At 41.2% G+C, this 25,478-nt stretch overlaps 2 protein-coding genes across 2 annotated transcripts; one reads left to right on the top strand and one right to left on the bottom strand.

The window, feature by feature from the left end:
* Positions 1-3,288: 3,288 nt before the first annotated feature.
* Positions 3,289-8,112, bottom strand: LOC127299489 (proteasome subunit alpha type-5). The gene is made up of 9 exons (XM_051329454.1): positions 7,962-8,112; positions 7,764-7,845; positions 7,266-7,346; positions 6,414-6,527; positions 6,210-6,311; positions 6,073-6,131; positions 3,996-4,098; positions 3,650-3,715; positions 3,289-3,555 (listed from the first exon to the last, which is right to left on the bottom strand). Exons 1-9 carry the CDS (start codon positions 8,108-8,110, stop codon positions 3,463-3,465), a joined length of 849 nt encoding a protein of 282 aa, XP_051185414.1. The 5' UTR covers positions 8,111-8,112; the 3' UTR covers positions 3,289-3,462.
* A 9,030-nt stretch (positions 8,113-17,142) lies between these two features.
* On the top strand, positions 17,143-23,712 carry LOC127299488 (uncharacterized). Its single transcript, XM_051329453.2, has 4 exons — positions 17,143-17,291; positions 18,187-18,263; positions 22,899-22,983; positions 23,060-23,712. The coding sequence occupies exons 1-4, from the start codon at positions 17,205-17,207 to the stop codon at positions 23,321-23,323; spliced, it is 513 nt and encodes a 170-aa protein (XP_051185413.1). The 5' UTR covers positions 17,143-17,204; the 3' UTR covers positions 23,324-23,712.
* The last annotated feature ends 1,766 nt before the right edge of the window (positions 23,713-25,478 follow it).

Raw genomic sequence — 25,478 nt, 5'->3', positions numbered from 1 at the left:
CAGAGGCAGGAGTATTTTCCCCCATTTCGAAAAAATGATATAAATGACATGCTTTCACTTTGCGAGGATCGTCGCCTGAGAAGTTTCTATTTTCGCACACAGTTTACTCTAACTTAAGCGTGTGAGTAACTTTGAATACATGAGTTTATTATTGTTTGTTTTGGGATGTTCTAACTAAAAGCAAAGGATTTATCTGTATAAATTGCTTACGATTATTCACTCCTTAATAATTGCAGTTTTGACCGTCCACTACAATTCAGACCACATCATTTCACTCCATATAGCAGCATGTGGCGGTGGCATTGTTCACATTTTGAGGACAGCCACGCGGCGAGGTAAGATCTGAGGCGGCGGGTGGCTGCTGGCTATGCCGAGAGCTATTATTGTATCGAGCGACCGGCTTCTACGCATAGGGGCGGTGCGGTGAAGGGGTGTGGCAGTGCGGAAGAGGGTTATATGCTATAACATCCCAGTGTTTAGACCAAGCGAAGGGTATATTTAAAATATGTGCATTTGTATTCATGCATCTCGAAATGTGGGGAAATATTTCGTGCATTCGAAACACAAAGAGATCAAAGTTTCATTTGCATTTGCATCAGAATCTCTTCGCAAATTCACAACACTGCCGCTAAAGATAAGCACTTTTAGAGCTAAATAGAATCTCTCACTCATAACTCACTAAATCGCGCTAAAACGTTAAATAGGGCCTAAAATAGCGCTATTTATCTGCTAAGCCCAAATATTTTAAATTTTAAATTTAAAAGTTAGACCTACTTATGTAATATGCATTTATGCACTACTTTTATTACTACACTCATCATGATTTTCTAGTACAAGTTTGAATTACTGAATTTCATGTCATATTTGTAGATGATATGAATGTTTGATGCCTATTTTTTCTAGTAGTTCTCTTGTTTTGTAGAAAAATGGTAAATGACTTAGCTCCGTGCTATAGCTTCCTTAGTGCCTAGAAATTATCGCCGCTAATAAGTATAGCCTGCTATTTTAAACTTTGATTTGCATCCATGCATTCAAAACACAAAGAGATCAAAGTTTCTTTTGCAGTGATGACTAGGCTTAGGTCATCAATGGAGTGCTATAAATTTCGTCATGACTTTTATTGATTTCGTTGTTTTGGGGTAGCAATTTGAATTCAAGTTCAAAACATTGGAACTTAAGTTTCAGCGCACCTTAGGATTTGAATTTGGATTTCAAACAATAATACAAAATACAATAGATGAGGTAAAACACAATGAAAATGGACAATATAATTAGAATTAAATTAAGCATTACATTAACATGATTGCAAAGGCTTTACAAGTCTCAAAATAAAAATAGAAAATTACAAGATCAGAGAAGAAATGAATTTCCTAGACAAAGCAAAACAAAATAATATTTTGTTATGATTAAAATGTTTGCCTTCGCCATCCGTGAGGCAATTTGATATTTTAAAACCAAGATAGGATATTACAAAAGAACTCCTAAAATCCATTTCTTTGACCAAGAGGGCACCACACATCTGTAGGCATCACTTGCGGACATGTATTATTGAAAAATAAGACAACAAATAGCAAGTAATGGCACCCTCTAGATCCATTTTGGTCTTAATCAAAGAAAAACCCACATTTAAGGACCAGGATTAGCACTAGTCGGCTAAACAGATCATTTCTATAAACTGTAAATGAATTAGTAAATCAAATGAAGCCAATAAGAAGCATAGACAATTCAGTCTTACACCAGACATCATTATCACTTGGCAGCACCAAACGAAAGGATTTAGAACAGATAATATTAAGAAACCCAAGCTCATTCACATGGGGGTAAATCCCTCTGTGGTAACCTGAACCTGTAGGACCCACATGTAAGCTAAACTGTCACGACATGCATAAGGGTGTGTCGAACAAACAAGAAGGAAGCCAAACACGTAATAGTAATTGAACAGACAATTCAATGTTTATCATAGATCACAAACCATTTCACCAACAGATACACTGTTCATCACAAGAACACAAAAAAACCACAAGACACTATGGTCACTTAGCAAACCTGAACCTAGGTCGAGCAGTGAGGAGGAGCTGGCTATCCACAAGAATAAGGTTGAGCTGAGCCCTAGGACACACACGTCTCTTCAAGCAGCAGGTTGTTCATGAGATCATCACAAGTTCACAACCTACTCTAGCATCTGTTTTCCAAATGGAACACAACTCGCCTGAGTTTTACCAGTTTTTCTAGGATGTCATCAAGTCTAACCTACTACATTTGTTTGGTTTTCTTCATACTAGACAACTAGAACTGTTTCGTCTGAATTTTGGTGAGATTATTTTATTGCCTAAGATTAATGAAGCGGAAAGGATCCAAAAATATCGGCCTATATGTCTTCTTAGTATTAGCTTTAAAATTTCCACTAAGATCGCTATGATTAGGTTGAATTCGGTGGTTGATCATGTGGTCCATCTTTCTCAGAATGCTTTTATGCAAAGGCTTAAATCCTTGATGGGGTGGTTATCCTTCACGAAATAGTTCACGGACTACATCGGAAAAACATGAACGGGGTACTATTAAAATTAAGTTTGGTGGTTTCCCTTTAGCGGACTCTCAGAACGAAAGATTTATATGACGAGTGGCATTCTTTAATTCATAGTTTCGTATCGGGATAAAGTGTTGCCATTGAACTCAATGATGATATTGGCATTGACTTTCAGACCAAGAAGGGGCTTAGACAAGGTGACCCATTATCACCGATGCCGCTCTCGGTTCGTCACCCTCGCAGGTGTGGAGAGCGATTGTGGAGGGCCGTGATGCAATAAACCAAGACCTTATCAGACGTATAGGTAAGGGGGAAGCAACTCACGCTTGGAATCAGAACTGGCTACCTCGTGATCACATGCTGAGGCTGCTAGTCTACAAGAAGAGGGAGCCTTTAATTTATGTGGCATCATTTATTGACAGTACAACTTGGACAAACCCCAGTGAAGCCCTTTGATCTAACTCTGAAGCTCATAGTAGCTCGTAGTTTTGTTTCTCCTTGTATTGGACGCCAGATTTGGCTGGGTCAGCCCCCTGGTGAACTTTGAATTCCTTATATTATTGAGCAATAAAGAGCTGCTGAATCCTCAAAACAAAAGTACTCCAGGTCAATTGACGTTTGAAGAAGCAGAGAACGAACGGCTGTTGTTAGTTGTTACTCAATTAAAATACTGCAATCCATTGCTGCATGAGTGCAAGGCCTTCGCGTCAGATAGAAGGCTGTTCCTGTTCGGCCTCTTCACCGGCTGAGGCAACAAATACTGTAAGCCTCTATAACTTCTTGTCGATAGCAGATTTAAATTGAACAATACGAGGTAGACATCAGTGTCAAGACAAAAGAGCAATCGTGCTTATGCTAATTAAAAGGATGCCAAACACACATCAGCAGGACTGCAGGATGAATCCGAGTTCACATAGATAAAGATTTATCTGTTTTCACAGCCGTGCTATGACTGCTTCGACCTCGGCAGGGGTGTAGAGGTGGTAGTTCGGTGCGACCTTGGCGATATCAACATTGTTCGGAGTTACCTGTTGCAAATAGCATTTTAATAACTCCAGACACTTGGCAGGGGTTCTCAGAGACTGAAATAACAAAGATGAGACTGGATCGAGACGTCTTTACCTTTTCTTCCATAACCTGCTTCAGGATAGATAGAGCAATGCTTTCAGCCTCCTCAAGGGTCAGCTCCTGCACATGAAACTTAAATCATCAGATTCACAGACAATGGTGGAAGTATCCACATACAGAAGAAGGTGGTGTGGTTCACAATGGTTTTCTTTGCAAAAGATTCGAGTCATGCTACTTTCAACATTAGCCTCTTAGCTATATAAGTCCCAAAAATTCCATATGCTGCCATCGAGGTAGCATTTCAACTGGCTAAGAAGCATGTAAACTTCCTTTGCATATATACAAACCGTGTTAAGTAGTGCGTAATATAGTTCAGAGCCATTTAATCTTGTTTTATTACCTTGTTAAACTGCTCCTGTAAAGAGCTATCAGCACCTTCAGAGCCCGATCCAATTGCCTTGGCATTGCACTGCCAAAAGGTTCCAGATGGGTCGGTGTAGTACCTGAAGAAAGCAAAATAAAGACAGCGGACTTCAACAATTATGGAGGTGTAAATGTTCTTTCTTTTAGACCTAGTAATTTCTAATATGGCCTTCCAAAAGAAGCTATTCTAATATGCAACAACGTATTGTGAGGCTTAGTATAAATTATAAAATATTACTTAATTTGTTCTTCGAAAGGGAAGAGGGTAGAAAAATCGTTTCCACACCCAACAACACAGGCAATGTGATGAAGATGTGATAAAGACAAACTTATAACCAAGAGAGCATTTTGAAGCTTCATATTCAATAATGTTTAAGATGTAGCAGTACTAAAGAAGCTTTATCTTTCTGGCAATATATCCTACCCTAATATAAAATTCAGTCGTTCTATTGAAGGCACATGCCCCACGTAACCTTTTTGTGCAATGGGTGGCGTTAGATCGCGCGCCTATAAGGGCCGAAGTCCCAATGACTACATGCATGCAGGGAATCTTTTTCACAATTCGGAAATTCAAAATGAATTATCTCTTAAACTGTTAATCCGATTGATGATCCGTCTTCACCACTTGGTTCGTTTCGATGAGGACTTTAAAACAAGATCCTATTTTAATATGTTTTGCAGAACTTCTTTTCACCCCCAGTTGCCAGGTTCAAATAACATGAATACCAGGTTACTAGTTAACAATTACCAGATAATTTTGACATGTGTTTTTTTTGCATAGAAATGATCTACATATTCAGAGAGTGGGTATTTGATCCACTCTAAATTTTGTTCAAAAATCTGGTAATTTTAACCTGGCAACGAACTTTGGATAACTCGGTGACCAAGTGACTGTAATGCAACTAAGTTCGTAAAAAAAAATTCTCAAAACATATCAACACATGATCTAGTTTCGAAGATCTCGTTGCGAAAACGCTAACCGTGAAAACAGATCAGAATTTTGACTTGCGATTCAAGAGATAAAACATTTTAAAGTTTCAAAAACAAAATGAATCCTGTGTGGCAGTGGGCTGCGTGCATGCGGTTGCCATATTTAATCCGTGCCCACGGAATGCTAATCCGGGGCACGTGCCCGAGGTAGCACAGTTCTACAAATTTTGACAATATCGGTTGTGGCTGGAAGCTCACACATCAAATTAACTTGGTGGAAGCAAAGTGGTTCCTATTTTTGACATGTAAAGAATAATATCAGCGCACTGTAAACCCCAACAATGTGAAGCAACATGTTATCTTTTGTTGGCAGTCAAATTACCATTCTGCTACAGATAAGTGATAATCTTATTTGTAACAAATAGGAGAATATAATGAAAGATTTCCCCCAGAGGAATGGCCATTGCAGAAGCTATTGATTATAAGTCAGAAATTGTGTACAGCTGGCCCTAGCATCAGGTACAGCAGCTCCAATCTTAGGGCAGGGTAAGGAGCCCATAAACAATTGTTTCAAGAGTTGGGTAGGAAATACATTAGGGACAAGTTAGCAAGTCAGAAATGTCCATTAGGAAAATGTTAAGACATGTAATAAGCTAACATCCTCTATTGATATTAAGGAGTGTACAACCAAAGGATAAGTTTTGGTGCTCCTTTGTGAAGATTCATACTAACATCCTCTATATAATGATTCCCTGGAACTTCTATTGATATTATGGAGTGATCAACCAAAGGCCAGGTTTTGGTACCTCTTTGTGAAGATTCATAAGTTAAATACTAGGACTAGGGTAAATGGAAGGTAGACTCTAAGGCTTAAGCAAGCTCAGTATCAATAACAAAAGAGAAAAATTGATAGCATCAACAATAGGAGCTAAGTTCTTGCATAAGATCAAGATAAGTTGCTTACTGCAAGTAACATAATTCTTTGTTGTCACAACAGAAATGGAACATGCAGGTAGAAGTAAATGCCAGTAAAACTGAAAGCATATTCAAATACAATGGTGCAAGTATACTTCCTGAATCCAATGAAAGAATGTTTTCGTAAAATTGTAAGGCTTGGTACTTACAAACTGGGACCATTTTCATCATGACCAGCAATAAGGAGAGAAACTCCAAAAGGTCGCGACTGCAGGATCAAATAAGTAGAAATCAGAAACTCCAGTGGTAGTGTTGTGTTCTGATAGTAATAGCAATAAATGCTCACCATTGACTCTTCTTCACCTTCTCCAAAGCGAAGAGCTAGATCACAAATAGCTTGTGTGGTGGACTCAACTGTCATTGGTTCCCCATATGAGAATCTATGGTTCTGAGTATGAACATACAGTAAGATAAAGAGATAAGTAATGAAAAGTGAATGAAATATACAAGAATAGAAAAGTGAATGAAGTATACAAGAACAGAAACGTACTTGGGTCTCCACACGAGCATGCTCAACCAATGTCCTCGCATCAGCAATAAGGCCACTCATGGCGCAACCAACATGCTCATCAATTTCCATAATTTTCTCAACACTGCTAGGTTCCTATACAAGGCAAGAATTCTTGATATTAATGTTGACACAATTGGAAGTGGTGCAAAGCCATAGAAGAAGTGGGAGAAAATAGAGAGAAGGGAACAAGTAAAATAAAACTGGCAACCTAGAAACTGGCAAAAATTCATGATCTTAATGTTGACACGATTAGAAATGGTGCATGGGGTCTGACCAATTAGTTGTCACGAAAAATTGTAATTCAGATGTGCATATCAAATCTCCAGGAAGTTGCAACATATTTTTGATCTATGCCAGTCACTCATATAATATATACAGCATCACAGGATGAGGACGCCAACAACTGAGGGGAAAGATCTAATTATGGTGAACGAACAACACTTGATATGTGGCTTTTACATCACACTGTAGAATGTTGGGCATCACAATTCACCGATACCAAACAGCAGACATGTCTATATGGAACATAAACCAGAAAAGACATAGTATCATGTAATCGTGAGCAGGACCCACTATTACTGAGAAAAAGATTTGATCAACTGAGACATTGGAATCGGCAATAAGAAGCCTCAAACAAAATCCCCAAGAGGGCAAAGGATTATCTAAAGAAAAAACTAAGTATAAGAAGTCATCCATGACGCTGAAAGCTCAAAGTTGAATGGCATATGAGTTTAGGATCATTGCATCGAAGTTGGGCACCAAAATGAAACAGTCCCACTCAGTTCCAAAAGTACACTTCAATCATCAAGTACAGAGCCAAACAGAAATTACCAGCAACGGAGACGTCACACGTTTCTCCACAGCAAGAACAACCCCATCCTTGGTCTTCAACCCAATAGCAGTAGAGCCCAACTGCAAAAGGCGTGAGGATCAGCAAAGCCATCACTCATATGAGCATATCCAGTGCAGTATTAACTGGTATTAAACAGCTTAGTTGCAGCTGAAAATGCGTATGCAAAGGATACAGTGACTGAAATCAACCTGGCAAATATGCAGACTACAAAGATCAGGCAACCTAACGCAAAAACGACGAACCACGAATCAGGCAACCTAACGCAAAAACCACGAATCAGGCAACCTAACGCAAAGATCGCCCCCGAACAACCCTGGACTCCAGCAGGAAAGCCACCGCCCGCATCGCCGCCGCTCGTGTGGCGCAGACAAACCGATTCGCAACAGCGCGCTGCAGCTGCCTCCTCACCAAATCTAAACCGAGATCGAGAGCAAAAGAGGGGTGGTCAGGAGGGGTAGGCAGGCAGGCTCAGTCACCTTGATTGCCTCGATGGCGTACTCGACCTGGAACAGCCGCCCCTCCGGGGAGAAGGTGTTCACGCCGCGGTCGTACTCCGTCCTGCGCGAAACAAAATTTAATCCCCCGGAATAATAAGATGAAAAATTCACGAGAGGAAGAGCCGCGCCGCCCGGGTCGGGAATTTGTGGAGGAGAAGGGGCGATGGCGATTGTTACCTGGTGAGGAACATGGTGGCGCGCGGTTTGGTTGGGCTTGGCTTGGGGAAGAAGGGTTTGTGGGAGACGAGAGGAAGGTTCTGCTTGAGGAAGAAGAAGTAGAGCAGAGGTAGAATAGAGAGGTGATGGGTCCCACCTGGCGGTGACATTTCTGCCGGGACAGAAGCTATTTTTGTTTTGAACGCTCGAGCCCTCTTTTCTTTTCTTGGGCAAGTTCATGTGCTCGAGCCCTTTTATTATGCCTCTCTTATTCATATTTTGGACGATTGGGATATGGAATATTGGCTATTTTCCTACGTTGGTTGTTTAATTCGTATAATTGAATCATATATGTTCTTTTTGTGAGGATACTATATTTCATAGAAAAATTTGCATCCACTCAAAATGATTTTGTGAAATAATCAAACGAATCAAAATCATGGAGGACTCAAAATGACATGGCACTGCAATCATGTGCTTTTCTCGTTGCTACATTTTAAAAATTGTGTGAATCAAAGAGGCATCTTCTTGGATACGTTCATGGCTATATAGATAGATATACTTACTATATAAAGGCTGGCTGATTTCTAGCGCTAGGAGCAGCTCAACGTCATTCGGCACTGTTCATGCGATATTTTTTTGCCAATCAAAACGCGACACGTTAGCAAGCTGCTACAGGAACAGTTGTTGAACAGTGCACCACGATGAACAGTACCCATGAACAGTGCCGGTGGATAAACAGTGCTCGGTGTACAGTACCAGGCATCCATGAACAGTACAGTGAACAGTAACACTTGAATCTCATGTGGAGTACTATTATAACCCAAAAGAAAAACACAAGGCATGCTCCCAACACTAACATGATTAGGAAAAGTGGGAGGAATCAATATGGAATTGTTGTCGTTTATTATGGAAGACAATCTGTATTTAGAGGAACAATAAGCTCAAGCAAATTACTTGGACCTTTTACTAATGTCAACTATGTGCAGAAGCATTGTGGGAAAGGATAAAATCAATGAGGAAAATTTATTTTTTTGGAAAATTGTTATATTACCAAACAACCGCAAGCCTATAGGTAGTAAATGGATTTATTTGCATAGAAGTTTAATGCAACATGCTAAATGGAAACTACAATTATAAACTTGTTGATAAATGGTTTACACAAAGGGTTATACTTTATGGAAACTCTTTTCTTCTCTGGATTTTTTTGTTTGCTTCTCTACAATTTAGAGAAAGTGGGAACAAAGACATGGTTTGCTATATAAATATAACTGTTCATTTTCTTGGAACAAGCTTCACATCAATGGTCCATCGAATCTTATGGTTTACGTAATGATGGAAGAATTTCATATACAACAGTTAGTGTGAGTTGTTTTGTGCTATTACTATATGTGCTAACGATGTTCTTATTGTTTATAAATATCATATTGATGGGAGTGAAAGCTTGGTTTTGGTTCTAACTTTCGTAAGAAAGGGTTGTTAAAGCTTCCATTGTTTTGACAGTGGAATTACACAGAAATTCTATGGGAAATGCAAACCTGTCAAATACATTTGATAAAAGGAATGTTACTCTGTGAGGGATTAACTTTGAACTCCAAAGGAAATAAAAATGAAGAATAATTGTCATCCCATATTTATTTTGGGGCATTATTCATGCGACCTAATCTTAGGCATGCCCATGGAATTATTGCCATTTTGATTACTATTGTAACTCACACTTGCTAGAATTGTTAGCAATTGTAAGGCGAATCTAAAAAGAAAGATCGCTAGAATCAAAGGAAGTGCTTATGTCATAATATCAAGGAATTATGGATTATTCATCATACTTTGATAGTCACAATCTTTAATTGCAAGACTATCTCGGTGTTATTATTTGGCAAGACTATCTCCATACAAGGTAATTTATTTTTATGTAATATTTAATATTTTACTATTGTAGGTCTTTATGGTGAAGAAAGGAAACAAGATTTGAATGCTAGCTATTTAATTATAAAATAATATGAACACTTTTGATGTGCTTGAAACATCAAAGGAAGGCATGTAGCTAAGGCAATTAATTTTATATAATTATGGTCGTGGAATGTGCATCATAACCTATTACTTTGTGATATGACTACAAAAGTCACAAAATTTTATATGCAACATGAATGCATCGAGGGAATTTCTTGACCATGTTAATATCATGAGAATTCATTTTGTTGGAGAAAATATTTTCAGCCAAGTGGGAGATGTTGGAATTTATTATGGCTTGCAATATTTATATGTTCACTACATTCTTATACTTTTGAAATCGAAATCTCTAAAATATTCATGGAAAAAAATTGATGCGGAATTGTACTTAGGGAAATTAAGTAACAGTATAATGGAACCACCAAGGCCTCACCACAGCCATTTCAGCTTGTGAACCGTCCGATCGGATGATCTGACGGTCCAAATATAATTACCGATCTGAATTGGCGTTACATGTGAGTTACCAATGTCCCTCACGAAAAAAGGTCATTTTCGTTTCTAGGGCTGCTACTCTCCGCATTGAGTAAGGCCGCCGAATATTACTTACGCTCTTAAATGCTGAAACGGGCCTTTTTGTTTGCGACTAAGGTTACGCGGGCCGCACCGATGGATGGTGTCGCCTCGAAGGACGATGCATCGTCCCTCCACGTCTGATGCGCCAGAGAGAGGCGAAGCATCTTGTAGTTGTTTTGTGATGCGTCGCCGGTAATTGATGCCAGCACTGAAGCAAAGCAACAATTGATGCTCAACTGTTGAAGCTTTGGCGTTAAAAGAAGGGCTCCAACTGACAGAAGACTTGGTTGTGTCCGTGTTGTTTTGGAATCAGATTCCTTGGAGATAGTCAATTCGTTTAATGATAATAATGATCAATGGAGTCAGACTATTTACAACAAGCACAAGGTATTAACGGAGTTATAGTGAAGCATTGTTCCACGGAAGCAAATGAAGTAGCTCATACTTTAGCTAAGCATAGCTACTTCAATAATTTATGATGTAATTGGGACGATGATCCCCCTAGTTTCCTTTTGGATAGGTTGTTGTATTATGTAAGGACCATTTGATTTCAGGGCGGCACGTTTTACACGCACTCTTTTCCTTACCAGGGTACCTAAGGGGACTGGAAGATTTTTAATGAGACGACTTGCTTGCTTATATATTCTGATTTAAAAAAAAAACAATTGATGTGCGCCACTCGCAGGAGACAATTAATTGATGCACGCTATTGTTTCTCCATCCTAAATCATGTTGAGTTCATGCGCTTATGTGTATATTAGGTTTGTCACATCAGGTGGAAAAGAAGGACCTCTCTTCGACGCATCTTTGCTTGGCCCTCCTTCCTTGCCTCTGCATGGATACAATGGTTGTGGCGGGGGCTCTTGGTGGCCATGGAGTCCCGGATCGCCCCGCGTTCAACTGGGCTAGGCGCTCCTTGTGCCGTTTGGAGGTAGCTTCGAGCATTGCGGTGTTGTCGGGAAGAACTACAGTGAGGCGGTAGTGCAACCATGACTTCCAACTCGGTAAGGAGTTATGTACCACGAAATTTTCATAGAATCGATTTTGAGATTCGATTCCCCTCTTTCCCGATGGTTTCTCTGATGGAGAAAGAGTGGTGGAGCACGTGCGCCCTGCGCACCCGTATCCCCTCCGTCAAATTTCTTTCCTCCGCTCAGGATTTGTGCAGCAGGGCCAGCTACATGCGAGTACTTCCAAAAAAATTATGCTGCCACTCTCTCTCAAAAAGTCAAAGTCCCTTACACCATACAGCCCTCTCTCTCTCTAAAATTTCTCTTCTCTCTCCTAACTCTCCACTCTCTCCTGACTTTTTCTAAAAAGTTGTCGCTCTCTCACCTCTCTCTCTTCCACTCTCACCAATCACACACACTTTCTCTCTAAAAAAGATGCATGCAGCAAGCTCATTTTCTCTCTCACGGGCTGCACAGGGAAGAAAGAAGACAAATTATAGAGGGCCCCACATAAATTGAGCTGCTGCTAGTACAGTACATGGTGCGCTCTGCGCAGGTGCTCTAAAAATCCAGTCTCCTCTCTGATAGTCATGATTTTTCCTAGGTATCGGGCCTCATGCGGTTAGTGTGGTAGATCTAGGATATATGTGGGGAATCCCTTCCACGCTCTCTTCCTATGGATTGATGTTGATATCGAATTACTCCCTCTGGTTTATATTAATGGACTCTAATTTGTCTAGATTCGTATGAATCTAGTTAAGTTTTTGGACTAGATGCATGTGTATCTAGACAAAGTTGAATTATTTAATATGAACCGGAGGGAGTATGTAAGTAATTGATGTCTACGCACGCTTCTATTCCTGTAGACAGTGTTGGGCCTTCAAGAGCAGAGGTTTGTAGAACAGCAGCAAGTTTTTCTTAAATGAATCACCCAAGGTTTATCGAACTCATGGAGGTAGAGGTCAAAGATATCCCTCTCAAGCAACCCTGCAATTAAGATACAAGAAGTCTCTTGTGTCCCCAACACACCTAATACACTTGTCAGATGTATAGGTGCACTAGTTCGGTGAAGAGATAGTGAAATACAAGTAATATGGATGATTATAAGTAGTAATTGCAATCTGAAATAAAAATGGCAGCAAGCGAACATGTAGCAGAACTTGTTGGAAACGGTGTTTCAATGCTTAGAAACAAGGCCTAGGGATCATACTTTCACTAGTGGACACTCTCAACAATGATCACATAATTGAATAAATAAATGGTAGTCTCAAACACTCTCTTGTTGGATAACAAACACCATTCATTGTGTAGGGCTACAAGAGCACCCTCAAGTCGGAGTAAACAAGCTCCACAACTTCATAAAGGAATCACAGACGATGCGCACACTATCACCATCACACCGTGGAGAGTGACTCCGGAGTTCATATTAAAGTAACCTCTAGAGTGCATAATAGACAAGAGTAACATCTACATATTCAACTAGATTACAAAGCTCATGATCACATAAAGATCACACCATGGGAGAGAGAGATGAACCACATAGCTACCGGTAGAGCCCTCAGCCTCGGGGGAGAACTACTCCCTCCTCATCATGGGAGACATCAACGGCAATGAAGATGACGGTGGTGTCGATGGAGATGGATTCCGGGGGCACTTCCCCGTCCCGGCGGCGTGCCGAAACAGAGACTTCTGTCCCCCGAACTTCGCTTCGCGATGGCGGCGGCTACGTAACTTTTCGTGGAGGAAGACCGATCGATTTAGGGTTTTCGCATCTGGGAGAATATATAGGCGAAGGGGCAGCGTCGGGGGAGCCAGGGGGCTCCCTCCCCATAGGTCGGCGCGGCCAGGGGGCCACCCGCGCCGCCATATGGTGTGGGCCCCCTGATGCCCTTCCTTGACTCCTCTTCGGTGTTCTGGAAGACTCCGTGGAAAATAAGACCGTGGGCTTTTGTTTCGTCCAATTCCGAGAATGTTCGTAAACTAACTTTTCTGAAATCAAAAAAGCAGAAAACAGAAACTGGCACTGCGGCATCTTGTTAATAGGTTAGTTCCAGAAAACGCATAAAAATGATATAAAGTGTGAGCAAAACATGTAGGTATTGTCATAAAACTAGCATGGAACATAACAAATTATAGATACGTTCGAGACGTATCAGTAATCTGGTTTGTTAATTCCCTTTCTTAGGTCTTCTGATTTCTGCATTAATCCCTCGTGACATGCGTTGTGGTTGTCAATATAAAATTTGCTGCATGTGAAAATAATATATTCAACTGCATATATTCTCTTATCTCGGGTGAATGCTTGTTCTGATCCTTCTACCGCCTCCTTTTTCAAGATGACTACCCCTCTTTGTTGGCCTGCTGATCACAACATGCAACATATGGCCCCCCATTCTTCCGCTTCGGTTTCGATTAACTCCTGAATTAATGAGCTTGACATGCTTCAACTCAACCAATTTACTTATAACTTTGCCTCAATCTTGTAACTCCTGCACATTTTTGTATTCATTTTGTGTAGATGTTGCTGGATTCAGAACTGGGAGGTGCTGTTGATACATCAGGTTGTTGCGCCATTCAAAGTTCGTGAATTATGGCAAAGAACTACAGGATGATGCAGAGTGCTTTTGAATGCTAGAGGCAAGTATTTTACACAAGAACTATCCTGCTTTTTGTTGGGTCATGTGCGTTACAAGAGGGGCTTGCTTAGATTATAGAGGCGTACGTAGTTCTCTACACTTGGTGATGCCTATCGGGTTATGATTTTAGAAAAATCCCCTTACAATAATGCTCTATTGTAAAACATATAAAATTGGAAAGCAAACATTAAGTTGTCCAGAAACTTCTGTAAGGTGTTTCCCTTTGTGGCGTTCCAAATAGAAGGTGAAATCAATGTGTTTTGTTGGCTCACTTGTTTTATTGTTCGCCATTCAGGTTAACCTAATTATGTTCCTTCGTTTGTGTGTATAGCATTACCAGTAGCTATCCATGGTAATCTTTACAATGTCACAAATGCGACAATTAGTTGGACAAACATTATATGTACATGATAATAAACAGTATCCAAATTGATCCAATTTACACTATATGGTGAATGATTATCCTAAACAATGAAGGTTAGACTGAACAGTGAATATATAGTAAATTAATAATTTACCATCCATGCATTCAGATTGACTGACATTTTTAAAGACGAGAAAAATAACCTTTCCCAGAAATGATGCAATACTGTGATGGTTGATTATACATATGTTTGTTCTCCGCTGTGACAGGAAATAAAAGAACTATACATGTTTGTTCTCCTCTGGGACAGCAAATCAAAGAACCATCCTATTTTTCTATTTTTCTTTGTGTATGCTTCTTCAGATGTTCTTGCAGCAAGTACTTTATTCCTCTTCTTATATTCATGACTAGCTTCTTTTCGGATGATAGTCTTCTTAGACCTTTAAAGAAATAGTAGTTTTTAATTGATACTACAAATAATGGTGTGTAGTACACAATAAATAAAAGTGCATAGGCTTTTCCAATATATTATTGTCAGTTTTGAAACAGAAAATGTCAGTTTATCAATGGTGACCTAGGGTGTGTTAGGTTTTGGAACCAAATGGAATGGAATGGTTCTATTCCGGTGTAATGGAACAATTATATTCTCATGTTTGGTTGAAACAAATAGTTAGAACGGAATGGTTCCATTTTTTTGGCTGGAGAATTGGAGAGTAGAATGGAACGTCATATATCCCTAAGCAAAGTATCGTTTTTTTTAGCCTAAACCTAATTATTCGTCCTAAATAGGAGTTGATTGGGGAACATAAAAAAGTGGCTACGGACAGAGAGCAAAACCGCCACCACCGAGCCTCCCGCCGCGCTCCTAGCTCACGCCGCTGTCGCCGAGCCTCCCACCACGCACCTACCTCGCGTCGCCGCGGAGCCTCCTGCCGCGCGTCTGACTCACGCCTTCGTCGCGCCTAACTCTCGTGCCACCGCCGCCCTAGGCCCTAAGACTACTCATAGTGGGAGTAACTTCAGTAGTAACTAAGTGTCCAACTCAGCAAATTTGCTTATGTGGCAGTGAGTTAATGAGGAGAGAGAAGAAAGGAGTAACATAGCTAGTTACTGTAACATCACACTTTCCAAGATACAATGAGTCTATAAGCTAATTAATGAAGATATCTATAATACTACTTTGATGTTACTAACCACTATGAAGGTAGTAACATAGAGTAGTAACATGTGCATTTTACTACTCTATGTTACTTCCCACTATGACTAGTCTAACCCGTTGAGCCTCCCGCCGCATGCCTGACTCGCGCCTCCACCGCGCTCGACTCGCGACGCGACCGCCTGGGCCCCGCCTAGCTCACGACGCCGCCTCCATGGGGCCCGCCACACCTGGCTTGCGCCGTCGTCGCGCCCGGATCCTGCCGCAGCCGTCGCGCCTGCAGTTGGGGGAGATGGTGAGAGGAGAGGACTCGTCGCACCTAGCACCGGATGTATTTTTCTTTCCTTTGAAAACAATCATTAGCGAGCCGTTCCACCCCATTCAACTGATTCAGTGGAACATGTCGATTCCGAAAATATGGGGAATATTCCTTTTCGGGGAATGAGTTGGTTCCATCGTCCTCCCTAACCAAACACTGGAATTGACTCTAGGCATGGAACGGTTTCATTCCATTCCACCTCATTCCAAAACAAAACACACCCTTACAAAACCATCAATTCATAGACTCGCGGTGAGATGTGGACACACTACAGTTAGGGAGATGTGGTTTGGCCATGACTTCCTAGAAGACAATTCGTATGAGAAACCAAGATTGAACAAGGTTACCTCTGTTTTTATGATTCAAGCGCTCAAGAAGATTGTTTAAGGATGATTGTGTGTTGCTCTTAGATTTGTCTTTTCATCCTACCAATACGGTTTTGTAGGTAAAACACTTAAAGATCAGAATCGGATTTTGGTGACTGATGTTACAACACTTGTAATATATTTACCCTGTTATATGTTACCTAAGAAGTTCGGTGTGTTGTTACCAAATTCCAAGTAACACATTTTATAGTTACCTTGGAATTTCCATGCCTACATATATTTGGAAACATTTTTCTATTATTGTATCCAAAAAATAGACGGGTGTAGCAACACGCCAATCATCATGATCTAGTATACTTAAGAAAGTCGGTACATATATACTGAAACACATTGTATATGAATATGGTGGAATTATACCCAGGAACAATATAGAGTGGAATGCCACGTTGTCTACAGGATTCTCTATAGATTGTTAAAGCCTGCGAGTTTAAATCTGAATTCAAACTCGGGCGCATGACTCACACGTGCGTGCTTGGGATCTAATTGATTAACAATATTGGACTCGGCAACTAACTGTTAATGATAGTGGTTGGTTACCAAGTCATGAGTTCTATCTGAAAATAGATTGAGATATCTGAAATTTAGAACCTATATAAAGCTATCACCCTCTAGTCTCACTATGCATTGTGAACGTCACCACTAATAAAGCAGAGGAGAGGAATAGAGGGTAGGTGAAGCAGCTCCTAACCCTAGTTTTCTACAGAAACTACTCTGTTTCCTGCAATTTGTAAATGTGGGCCTTTCCTTTGACAATGTCAAGGGGCACATATGTAATTATTTGGTAACCCGAGAGCGTCTGAAAAGTCTTGAGGGGGGCAGGTCGGCAGCAGGCGGCGCATTTTCTTGTGTTCCTCCCCACTTCCCAGTCGCCCAAACCCTCCAAACTCCCAGCACAACCCCAAGAAAGAGCTACAGCCCACAGCCGCCGCGATGCATCAAGCGATGCCCATGCCCACGGGGGCGCCGGCGGCGGGGATGCCTCCGGCGGCTGGACTCAGCACCGAGCAGATCCAGAAGGTGCCTTCTCTTCCCCCCTCTCTCGCGGCTCTTGATAGGTTTTCGCGTGCCTCCTTGCTGGGTTTTGGGGGCTGCCGCGCTCCCGGCTAAATACTCGATCGTTTAGTCGCCCCTGATCAGGCCTAGTTTTGTCTGGTGGATTGGTAGAGATGGCCTTCTTATTCACCAATACGGATGTGGTTTGAACAGCTCGTTTGGAGTTACTGACATGGCGATTGAATAGATTAGTATTCCCCTCATTCTATTCTGTAAATCAGTATTCACTTCATCCTTGTATTAGCCTTATCTCCCGTTCCATTTCCCCACGGTACTTCCCCATTCGCTGAGCTGCCAATCTTCGAAAGTTGCTTTTGTTAGCAGCTAGCTACTAGGATGCGTCCTTTACTGCCCCACTAGATTCGCATTTTTTCTGGCTTTGTGATAGTGAATGTTGATGCATATATTGCTTACTGGCAGTGGATTATGGCTTGCTTCCTTCTACTACAGAAACCTTAAGTTGATTTGCTGCAGAAATATGTGGAGAGCAACCTTTGGTTGGTTACTCTCTTTTGAACTGTTCTCCAAGTTATCAACGCGGTCATCTTAATGCAACGAACAGCCAAACACATTCACTTGAAGAACATATATTTGTATATTTCAACTCCCAAACTCCAAATGATCTTCAGTTTTTAGATAAATGCTCATACTTTGTGGCTCTACCTTTTCGAGCTTTGTGATTTTGGCATTGAGATGATGGTATCTTTAGTCCTTGTGTTTTCTTGCAGACATATAGAACTTCTAATTGTGTATTGTGTTTATTTCATGGTACACCTGGCTTTCTATTTGAATACTAACTCCATACACGCTCTATTTTGATTATCCATTTCTCCTAATTGACATTATTATCCCTTTGCAGTATCTGGATGAAAATAAGCAACTTATTTTGGCTATCTTGGAAAATCAGAACCTCGGAAAGTTGGCAGAATGTGCTCAGTATGTAACAGGCTGAACCTCTTCTTCTGAAGATTATAGAATTTGATGTCTTTCATTTCGCTAATATATGAGCCATCCTGTTCTGTGCTTTCTGGCACATACCTTCATTCATGAAATACTTTGTATGCGCAAAAATTACAATTTTGTTTTGCTCCCCTGTTATTACTCATCTGTTTACATTTGTTGTGGCTAATACCATTGTTTTAAAACTAGACCAGACGACTGCCCACGAGTAGATATTGGAACTGTCTGCTGTCTGAACTAAATGAAGCAGGAAAAAACCTGGCAAAAGAAAAATATCCACTTAAGCGGCTGAGCTGCCAGTGAAGTGAACAGGGATCTCAGATTTAAAAGTGAAGTGAACAGGGATCTCAGATTTAACACCCAGACCCATTGTCACGTGTGCTATGATTTAGTGGGTGTTGTTACTTGTTAGGTCAATAAACAGTACTACTTTAATGATGGAATGCTATTCTTTGTGAAAATATTACGCAAACACACACACACACTCAAGATTTGCACACGGATTTGTGCCTTGGTGCGTCTAGTTTGGCTCAGGCGACCACTTAAAGCAAGGAACTTTATTTTTGTGTCATACAAGGAATATACTGTACCAAACATTAATATTGAACTATAGATCAACTATTCAGACAGCCAGTGAAAAGGATTGAGCAGTCACTAGCTTTTGAAAGCAATATATGTGTCTTGACGCCTCCGTTTTAAAAGCACCCGGTACAACATGTAAGTACGATCGCCACCACGAGCTCACACTCACACAACTACTAAAGTCTGACGGAGCTTGAATTTTATTGAAGTTAATACATCCACCTCGCTCTTCGGGTATGTTGCCTACCACCGAGATAATATTCCTCTTGCTAATACACACAGTGGGATAAACCCTAGTGGTTAAAGGGTACAATCATTCAATTACCATCCAAGCAACAACTTGGTTATTTGTGTCTTAGAGCCTTGGTCACCTTCGATAAAGATGTCACCGTCAGCCTTTATGCCATACCTCAAGGGGGATCCACATTATAGCGGGAACCCATTGCCTCATGAAGTTGGGACCATAACTTCTCTGACCCCTCCTTTCTTCTATTTCTCGGCATAAGTTAGCGCAATGGAGGAGCATAAATTGTGGGAACGGTCAAGCCTAGGAGGCAGATCTTGTGTCTTGCAGATGGGGTGTGGCTCCCTTAAAGGTTCATGGTACCTTACTACAAGTACATGGTTTTGCGAACTTAATTATTTGCACATTCTTTTCGAAAGTTTAGCTTCCTTGCATTTTACATTCTGTTTATTGTTTGCCTTCGAAGCAAACAATTTAACATTTAATACACCTGGGAATTACCGATGCAATGGTTAAGAGTGGTAGACATCATATCATAATTTAATTAAATTTTATGTTGAGTCATGTAAACTGTTCAATATTTTGGAACCGGTTAGGCAGTTCTCTCACATGTTATATAGTGATAACAAAATCAAAACACCCTTCACAGTTTGTTGGAATAAACTTCAGGTCATAACACTTTGCCTGTTGAAACAAATTAGCACTAATGAATGGTATCATCACTTCCAAGTGCCATAAAAGGCCTCTTAATCTCAAAGGATTTCTGATCTGTTTATATATTTGTTTTCTTTTTTTGGCAACTCATGTTTTCCTTCTTTACATTCCTCGTCCTCTTGTGTATAATTGGTTCTCCAGTTTTCTTTTTTAAAATATTCATGTGAATGATCACATGAAATATATGCTGTGTGCAAACATGTGTGAACGACCACATAGATAATTGTCTCCCAAAAGAAATGATAAATGAAGAAGTGACAAATATGTAAGCTGAAAGATACCATAAAATTACGTTGACCAACGGGGGAAAATTCTCTCCCTGGGCTATACGTTGTTAGATAGATGATGAGACCTCTCCAGCAGCGGATTTATACGCGCTAGATAACACCCCGTTTAATTCGGCCACCCTTGGGACTCGAACCGAGGTGGGCTGGCTGCGCACTCGCAAGCCTTGTCACTGAGCTAACACTCAGTTCTCAAAGATACCATGAAATTGGCTTGGAACTCCTCCACAATCCCTGTAAACTTAGCAATAGAGAAATGGCAGCATATCATAAGGTAACCATGTCACTATTTTTATATTTGAACATGAAGGTAGTAGTTGTGTGTTCGTTACCATAAGTGAACCCTGGTGCCAGACGCACTATGGGCGGAATGGGAACCGCTGGGTCTCTCTCACTCTGTTCTCATTTCCACTGCTCTTATGCCCTCCTGTTTCCTCTTCCTAGCTTTCTTTTGAGATCTCTCATCGAATATGCTCACCGATACATTTGGTTTCTACCCTAAAGCTACTGAGCAAGCCAAGAAGGAAGAGGAAGGAGTGCTTAAGAACAATAGGAATGGGAGGCATCGGGAAACACCAAACCGAGCTGTCACCTCAATTAAGAGGTGGAAACAAAGCAAGTTAGGGTTCCTCCATGTTCCCACTCCAACTGCTCTTATGCCCTCTTTTTTTCCTCTTCCTGACTCACCTTCCATATAGTCACGTTATTTAAGTGTGTGCACTTGTGTTTGTGGTTTCTGAATCAAAGCTATCACATATGCCAAAAGGAAGAGGAAGGAGTGCGCAAGAACGGTAGGAATGGGAGGCATCAGGAAAGCACCAAACCAAATATTTGCACCTCCAACACAACACTAGAGGTGGAAACAAACAAGTTGGGCGTTCCTCCATGTTCCCATTCCTAGTGCTCTCGAGCTCTCTCTTTCTTCCTCTTCCTGGCATACTCTTAGTGCCTACAAATCTGAGGAAACAAAACTCTCAAACAAGAAGCCAGAATTGGTGGACAAAGTGGTTCAGCTTTGTGGTATAAATAGGACGGGCATGGGCCGCATGGCACTTTGTAGAGACCCTTGGGGAGAGCAAGCAATGAAGACACCCGGTGCATGTGGCACCATTGTACAGTCAATGACAGTGGGGACACTTATCACCTGGTCCTGTCCTATTGTCCTGCACTGATATTTAAAGCATGTGCATGGACATCTTCTTCTTGATTACCTATATCAGATAGCTGCTGTATAGTAACAGTACCAACATGTGCATTTATACAGTACGGAAGTAGGAAGCAGTCAGAATTTATGAGCTAAAAATAATATGAAGTTGGAGACATTAAGCCCTCTAAATAAGCTAACAAAAAAAAACAAAGCGAAAGAACATTGCGGTGAAAACTGGTGTACTTCAGATATCAACAACCAAAAAAAAGGCACTTCAGACATGAGCTGCACTAGAACAGATGATAGAATGTGATTATCCAATGATTATACAGATTTATTATCAGCAGAACTATGACTTATATTGGCCATTTCTCAAGGAGCAATATCTAAATTCTGGAAACAGCAACATGACTTTGATTGGAGTTCAGGGTTTTCGAAGCTGCAGATAAATCTTGTCAGGTTCATGATTGTTCCTTGCTGATGCGCTTACACGTGGCATCACGTCAGTCCATGACTAATGTCTGTAGAGCACCCTGTTGCGGTTCTTGTGCACGTGCTTGTCAGCGCCTTGATAAACCTTTTCTTTTTAGGTGGTAAATCTTCTAGGAGGTAGGAGAGATAGAACGCAACGCGCTAGTGTCCATCTTGGAGTGTCCACAAGAGTGCGTAGTTAAGGGCAATTTGGTTATATTTATATTGTCCTTGCGGAGGCCGGTCATAATGTTGAAGATTGTTCTAACCATCGATGCCAGACCCCTAGCTTCGGTAGCGTCCCTTCTCACTGGAAGTGTCAAAAAAGAAAACAATTGCACCCATGTGTCAGCAATATGGTTTACATGTGTTATGTTGTAACAAACATTCAAAACTGTCAAAAGATGCATTTGGCCATCTCAAATACATGTATAAATACTGTAATATGCTCATTCTTGTTAGGGAAATATGCTCACCTTATGTCGTACTACAGATTGTTCTAACCAACCTCGCGATTTGTATTCAAAGACTAATGGAAATTGCATCCAAAATACAAATTGGATTATGAGTACAAAGTCGCGAAGCATAATTTTGCATTGGATTTAAGTATTCCAATTTTAAAAATATGAGGAAAGGATCTATGGCTGAAGATACAAAAAAGTTCATTTCCAATCGTAACTAAATCTTCTTTTCTTAACAAAGGAATAAACTCTTTTAGACTTCACGTTGTAGCATTGTTGGCTTTTACAGCTAGCATTAAGAATTGCCATGTTGTTTTACAAGTATGTACCCATTTCAATCTTCCATGTGTGCCAGATCAGCAGTTCCATTGTCCTTGATGTCTTTACTCAAGCATCATATATGTCAGCCTGTGTACCTATAGACAGTGTGACTAATCCAATGTTTTAACTACGCCATGGTTTTATTTTTTACGGTTATTGAAGGTTTCCGTTATTTGTTATTAGTTTACTATCTTGTTACTCGATGCTTTCCTTTTTTACTTATGTTCTTGGCATTTCATAATGCTTGCATCATTTAATTGGTAATAATAGATAGATGCATTGAACACGCTTCCTTTACATAGCAATATTTATTACGTGAATATGGACTTCCTTCCGAGATGGATGTGTAGAAACATATAGAAATTTCATCTCCCAGTAAACTTTCAGGTATCAAGCCCAGCTTCAGAAGAATCTCCTGTATTTGGCTGCAATTGCTGATACCCAGCCACAGACCCCTGTAAGCCGTCCTCAGGTTTGTCATGTCTCAAACTCACAGAACATGCATATGTTCTTTCTGCTGCATGCACTAATCTTACTTCTGCATGCAGATGGCTCCACCTGGTGCTGCAGGACAATACATGTCGCAGGTGCCAATGTTCCCTCCGAGGACCCCTCTAACACCCCAGCAGATGCAGGAGCAGCAACTACAGCAACAGCAAGCTCAATCGCTTCCATTCGCTGGTCAAATGACTGGGAGACCTGGGGTTGTCAATGGCATGCAGGCCCAGCAAGTCGAACCAACCTATGCAGCAGGTGGGGCCACTTCTGAGCCTTCAGCCTCTGATAATAATGACGGCAGAAGCGAGTCCTAAGAAAGCTACTAGGTAGCCTTTTAGGTTTGCAGAATGCATGTATACTACCACCAGGACGAAGAGAGGATCTTTCCTGTGCCCTTTAACCATAAGTGGCCGCGATCTTCGAATGGATGATGACTAGTTGTTGTGGTCGCCTTCGCCTTTCCAATTAGAACAAAGCGTAGATTGTTGCCATCTGTGCTGTGCTAGACTTTCTGCATTGTTGTAGGTTCGTATTCATTTTGTATGGAATAATAGGTCCCTCCGTTGTTTGTTCCTCATGGTGGTTGTCTGCCAACTAGACTAGTGTAAAAGCCTGATGGTGGTTGTCTCCAGGAGTTGTTTCTGCCATGCTTCTTAGTATCATGACTATCTTATTAAAGAATGCTCCTTTTTTTATAACTCAATGAATATCTACTGAACCCTGATAAAATGACCATGTGAGTTGCAGCCGGTTATGAATTTGTGGTACAATTTTAAGCTTTAGCCGAGCCCTTGTAGTGGAGTGATCAATGTCAACACTGAAGCTTGATACGAAATGTGTGATGACCCACTCGACATTAATGCTGGAGTAAAATGGAGCAGTTCTCTCTCTGTGTACATTGAAATATATTCAGAGGTTGTTGACGTTTAACCTTTCAGAGCTATTTGATGTAGAACAGCAGGATTTTTGCCACGTCTCTGGCTGCTATACTACTGGGCCCGTGGGATATGAACACACAGTTTTGAGGACTATATATCATCCTGGGTGTCGTAGCAGTAGTAGAGAAGCCTTTACAAGTCTCCCTGTTTACATTGCTAGTATTTGATGAGGCCGAGAGCAGCAATGGGCATGGATGTTGACATGGGAGGTATCAGGACTAGGGGTTATAGTCAGTTGGATGAAAAACGAGGGCATCATCATATGTAACACAAACTGCACTGCAGGTACATTTTAAGAAGTGAACCTTGTAGCGCGGTGATGAAATTGCACGAGAAGTCCTTTACAATCCCATCGTCTCTGACCTCTTATGTACGTTGTGTGGCACAACATTGTCCATTGCTTAGCGATGTGGATGCCGACTACGCGGCTGCCGGAACGGCGGGATGGCTCGCTACACGCATGCGCGCATCTCGACGGCGAGGCAAGTTGGACGGCAGACCGCCTTGACGCGGGCTGGTGCCGTGCGCCCGCGCAGCCGTGCTGCTGTTCTCCTCCCTCTTTCTAATTGCTAACCATGAAGCTCTCACTTTCAGAGAAATTAAGGAATTTCTGGCCTTGAAGCTGCCAAATTTCCTGCAATAGATAGCTAACCGAGATTCTGTGGGATCCCAATACTAATACATTTTGAGCTTCTCTCCCATCACAAATCCCCAATCTTTAAACAATCTGCTGGAAGAAAAATAAGAGAGAGAAACTACGCTGACCCGACCTGCACCTTTCACCTGCTATACAGATACTTGCTGAATCGAGCGCAGAGACAGTAGATGATGGCTGGGTCTTTAGAGACGCGACCTGGTTTGTGGAGCACAGATCGCTCGATTCAGCAGTACATTGTGTAATTGTGCCAGAAGGCTATCTTCAAACTGGATCAAGTCCCTTCCTTTTACATCCAAAGGCCCAGAATGCATCGGTGCAGCTGGTGCATGAGTTGGGGCGTTTCACCAGATACGTGCTCTCCAGATCCAGAAGCGAACCCTAGCGCCAGACGCACTATGCGGGGGAGCAAGAACCGGTGAGTAGCTCTCACTATCTTCTCATTTCCACTGCTCTCGTGCCCACTCTTGTTTCCTCTTCCTAGCTTGCTTTTGAGAGATATCTCATTGAATATGCTCGCACATACATTTGGTTTCTACGCTAAAGCAACTGTGCAAGCCAAAAAGGAAGAGGAAGGAGTGCTTAGGAACAATAGGAAGAATGGGAGGCATCGGGAAACACCAAACCGATCTCTCACCTCAATTAAGAGGTGAAAAAAAAGCAAGTTAGGGTTTCTCCATGTTCCCACTCAACTGCTCTTATGCCCTCTTTTCTTCCTCTTCCCGACTCACCTTCAAGATATCATGTTATTTAAGTGTGTGCACATGTGTTTGTGGTTTTTGAATCGAAGCTATATCATAAGCCAAAAGGAAGAGGAAGCAGTGCACAAGAACGGTAGGAATGGGAGGCATCAGGAAAGCACCAAACCAAATTAAA

This window comes from Lolium perenne, chromosome 5, assembly GCF_019359855.2.
Source record: "Lolium perenne isolate Kyuss_39 chromosome 5, Kyuss_2.0, whole genome shotgun sequence".
In the NCBI taxonomy this organism is placed as follows: Eukaryota; Viridiplantae; Streptophyta; class Magnoliopsida; order Poales; family Poaceae; genus Lolium; species Lolium perenne.
This window is presented reverse-complemented; position numbering and strand designations above follow the sequence as displayed.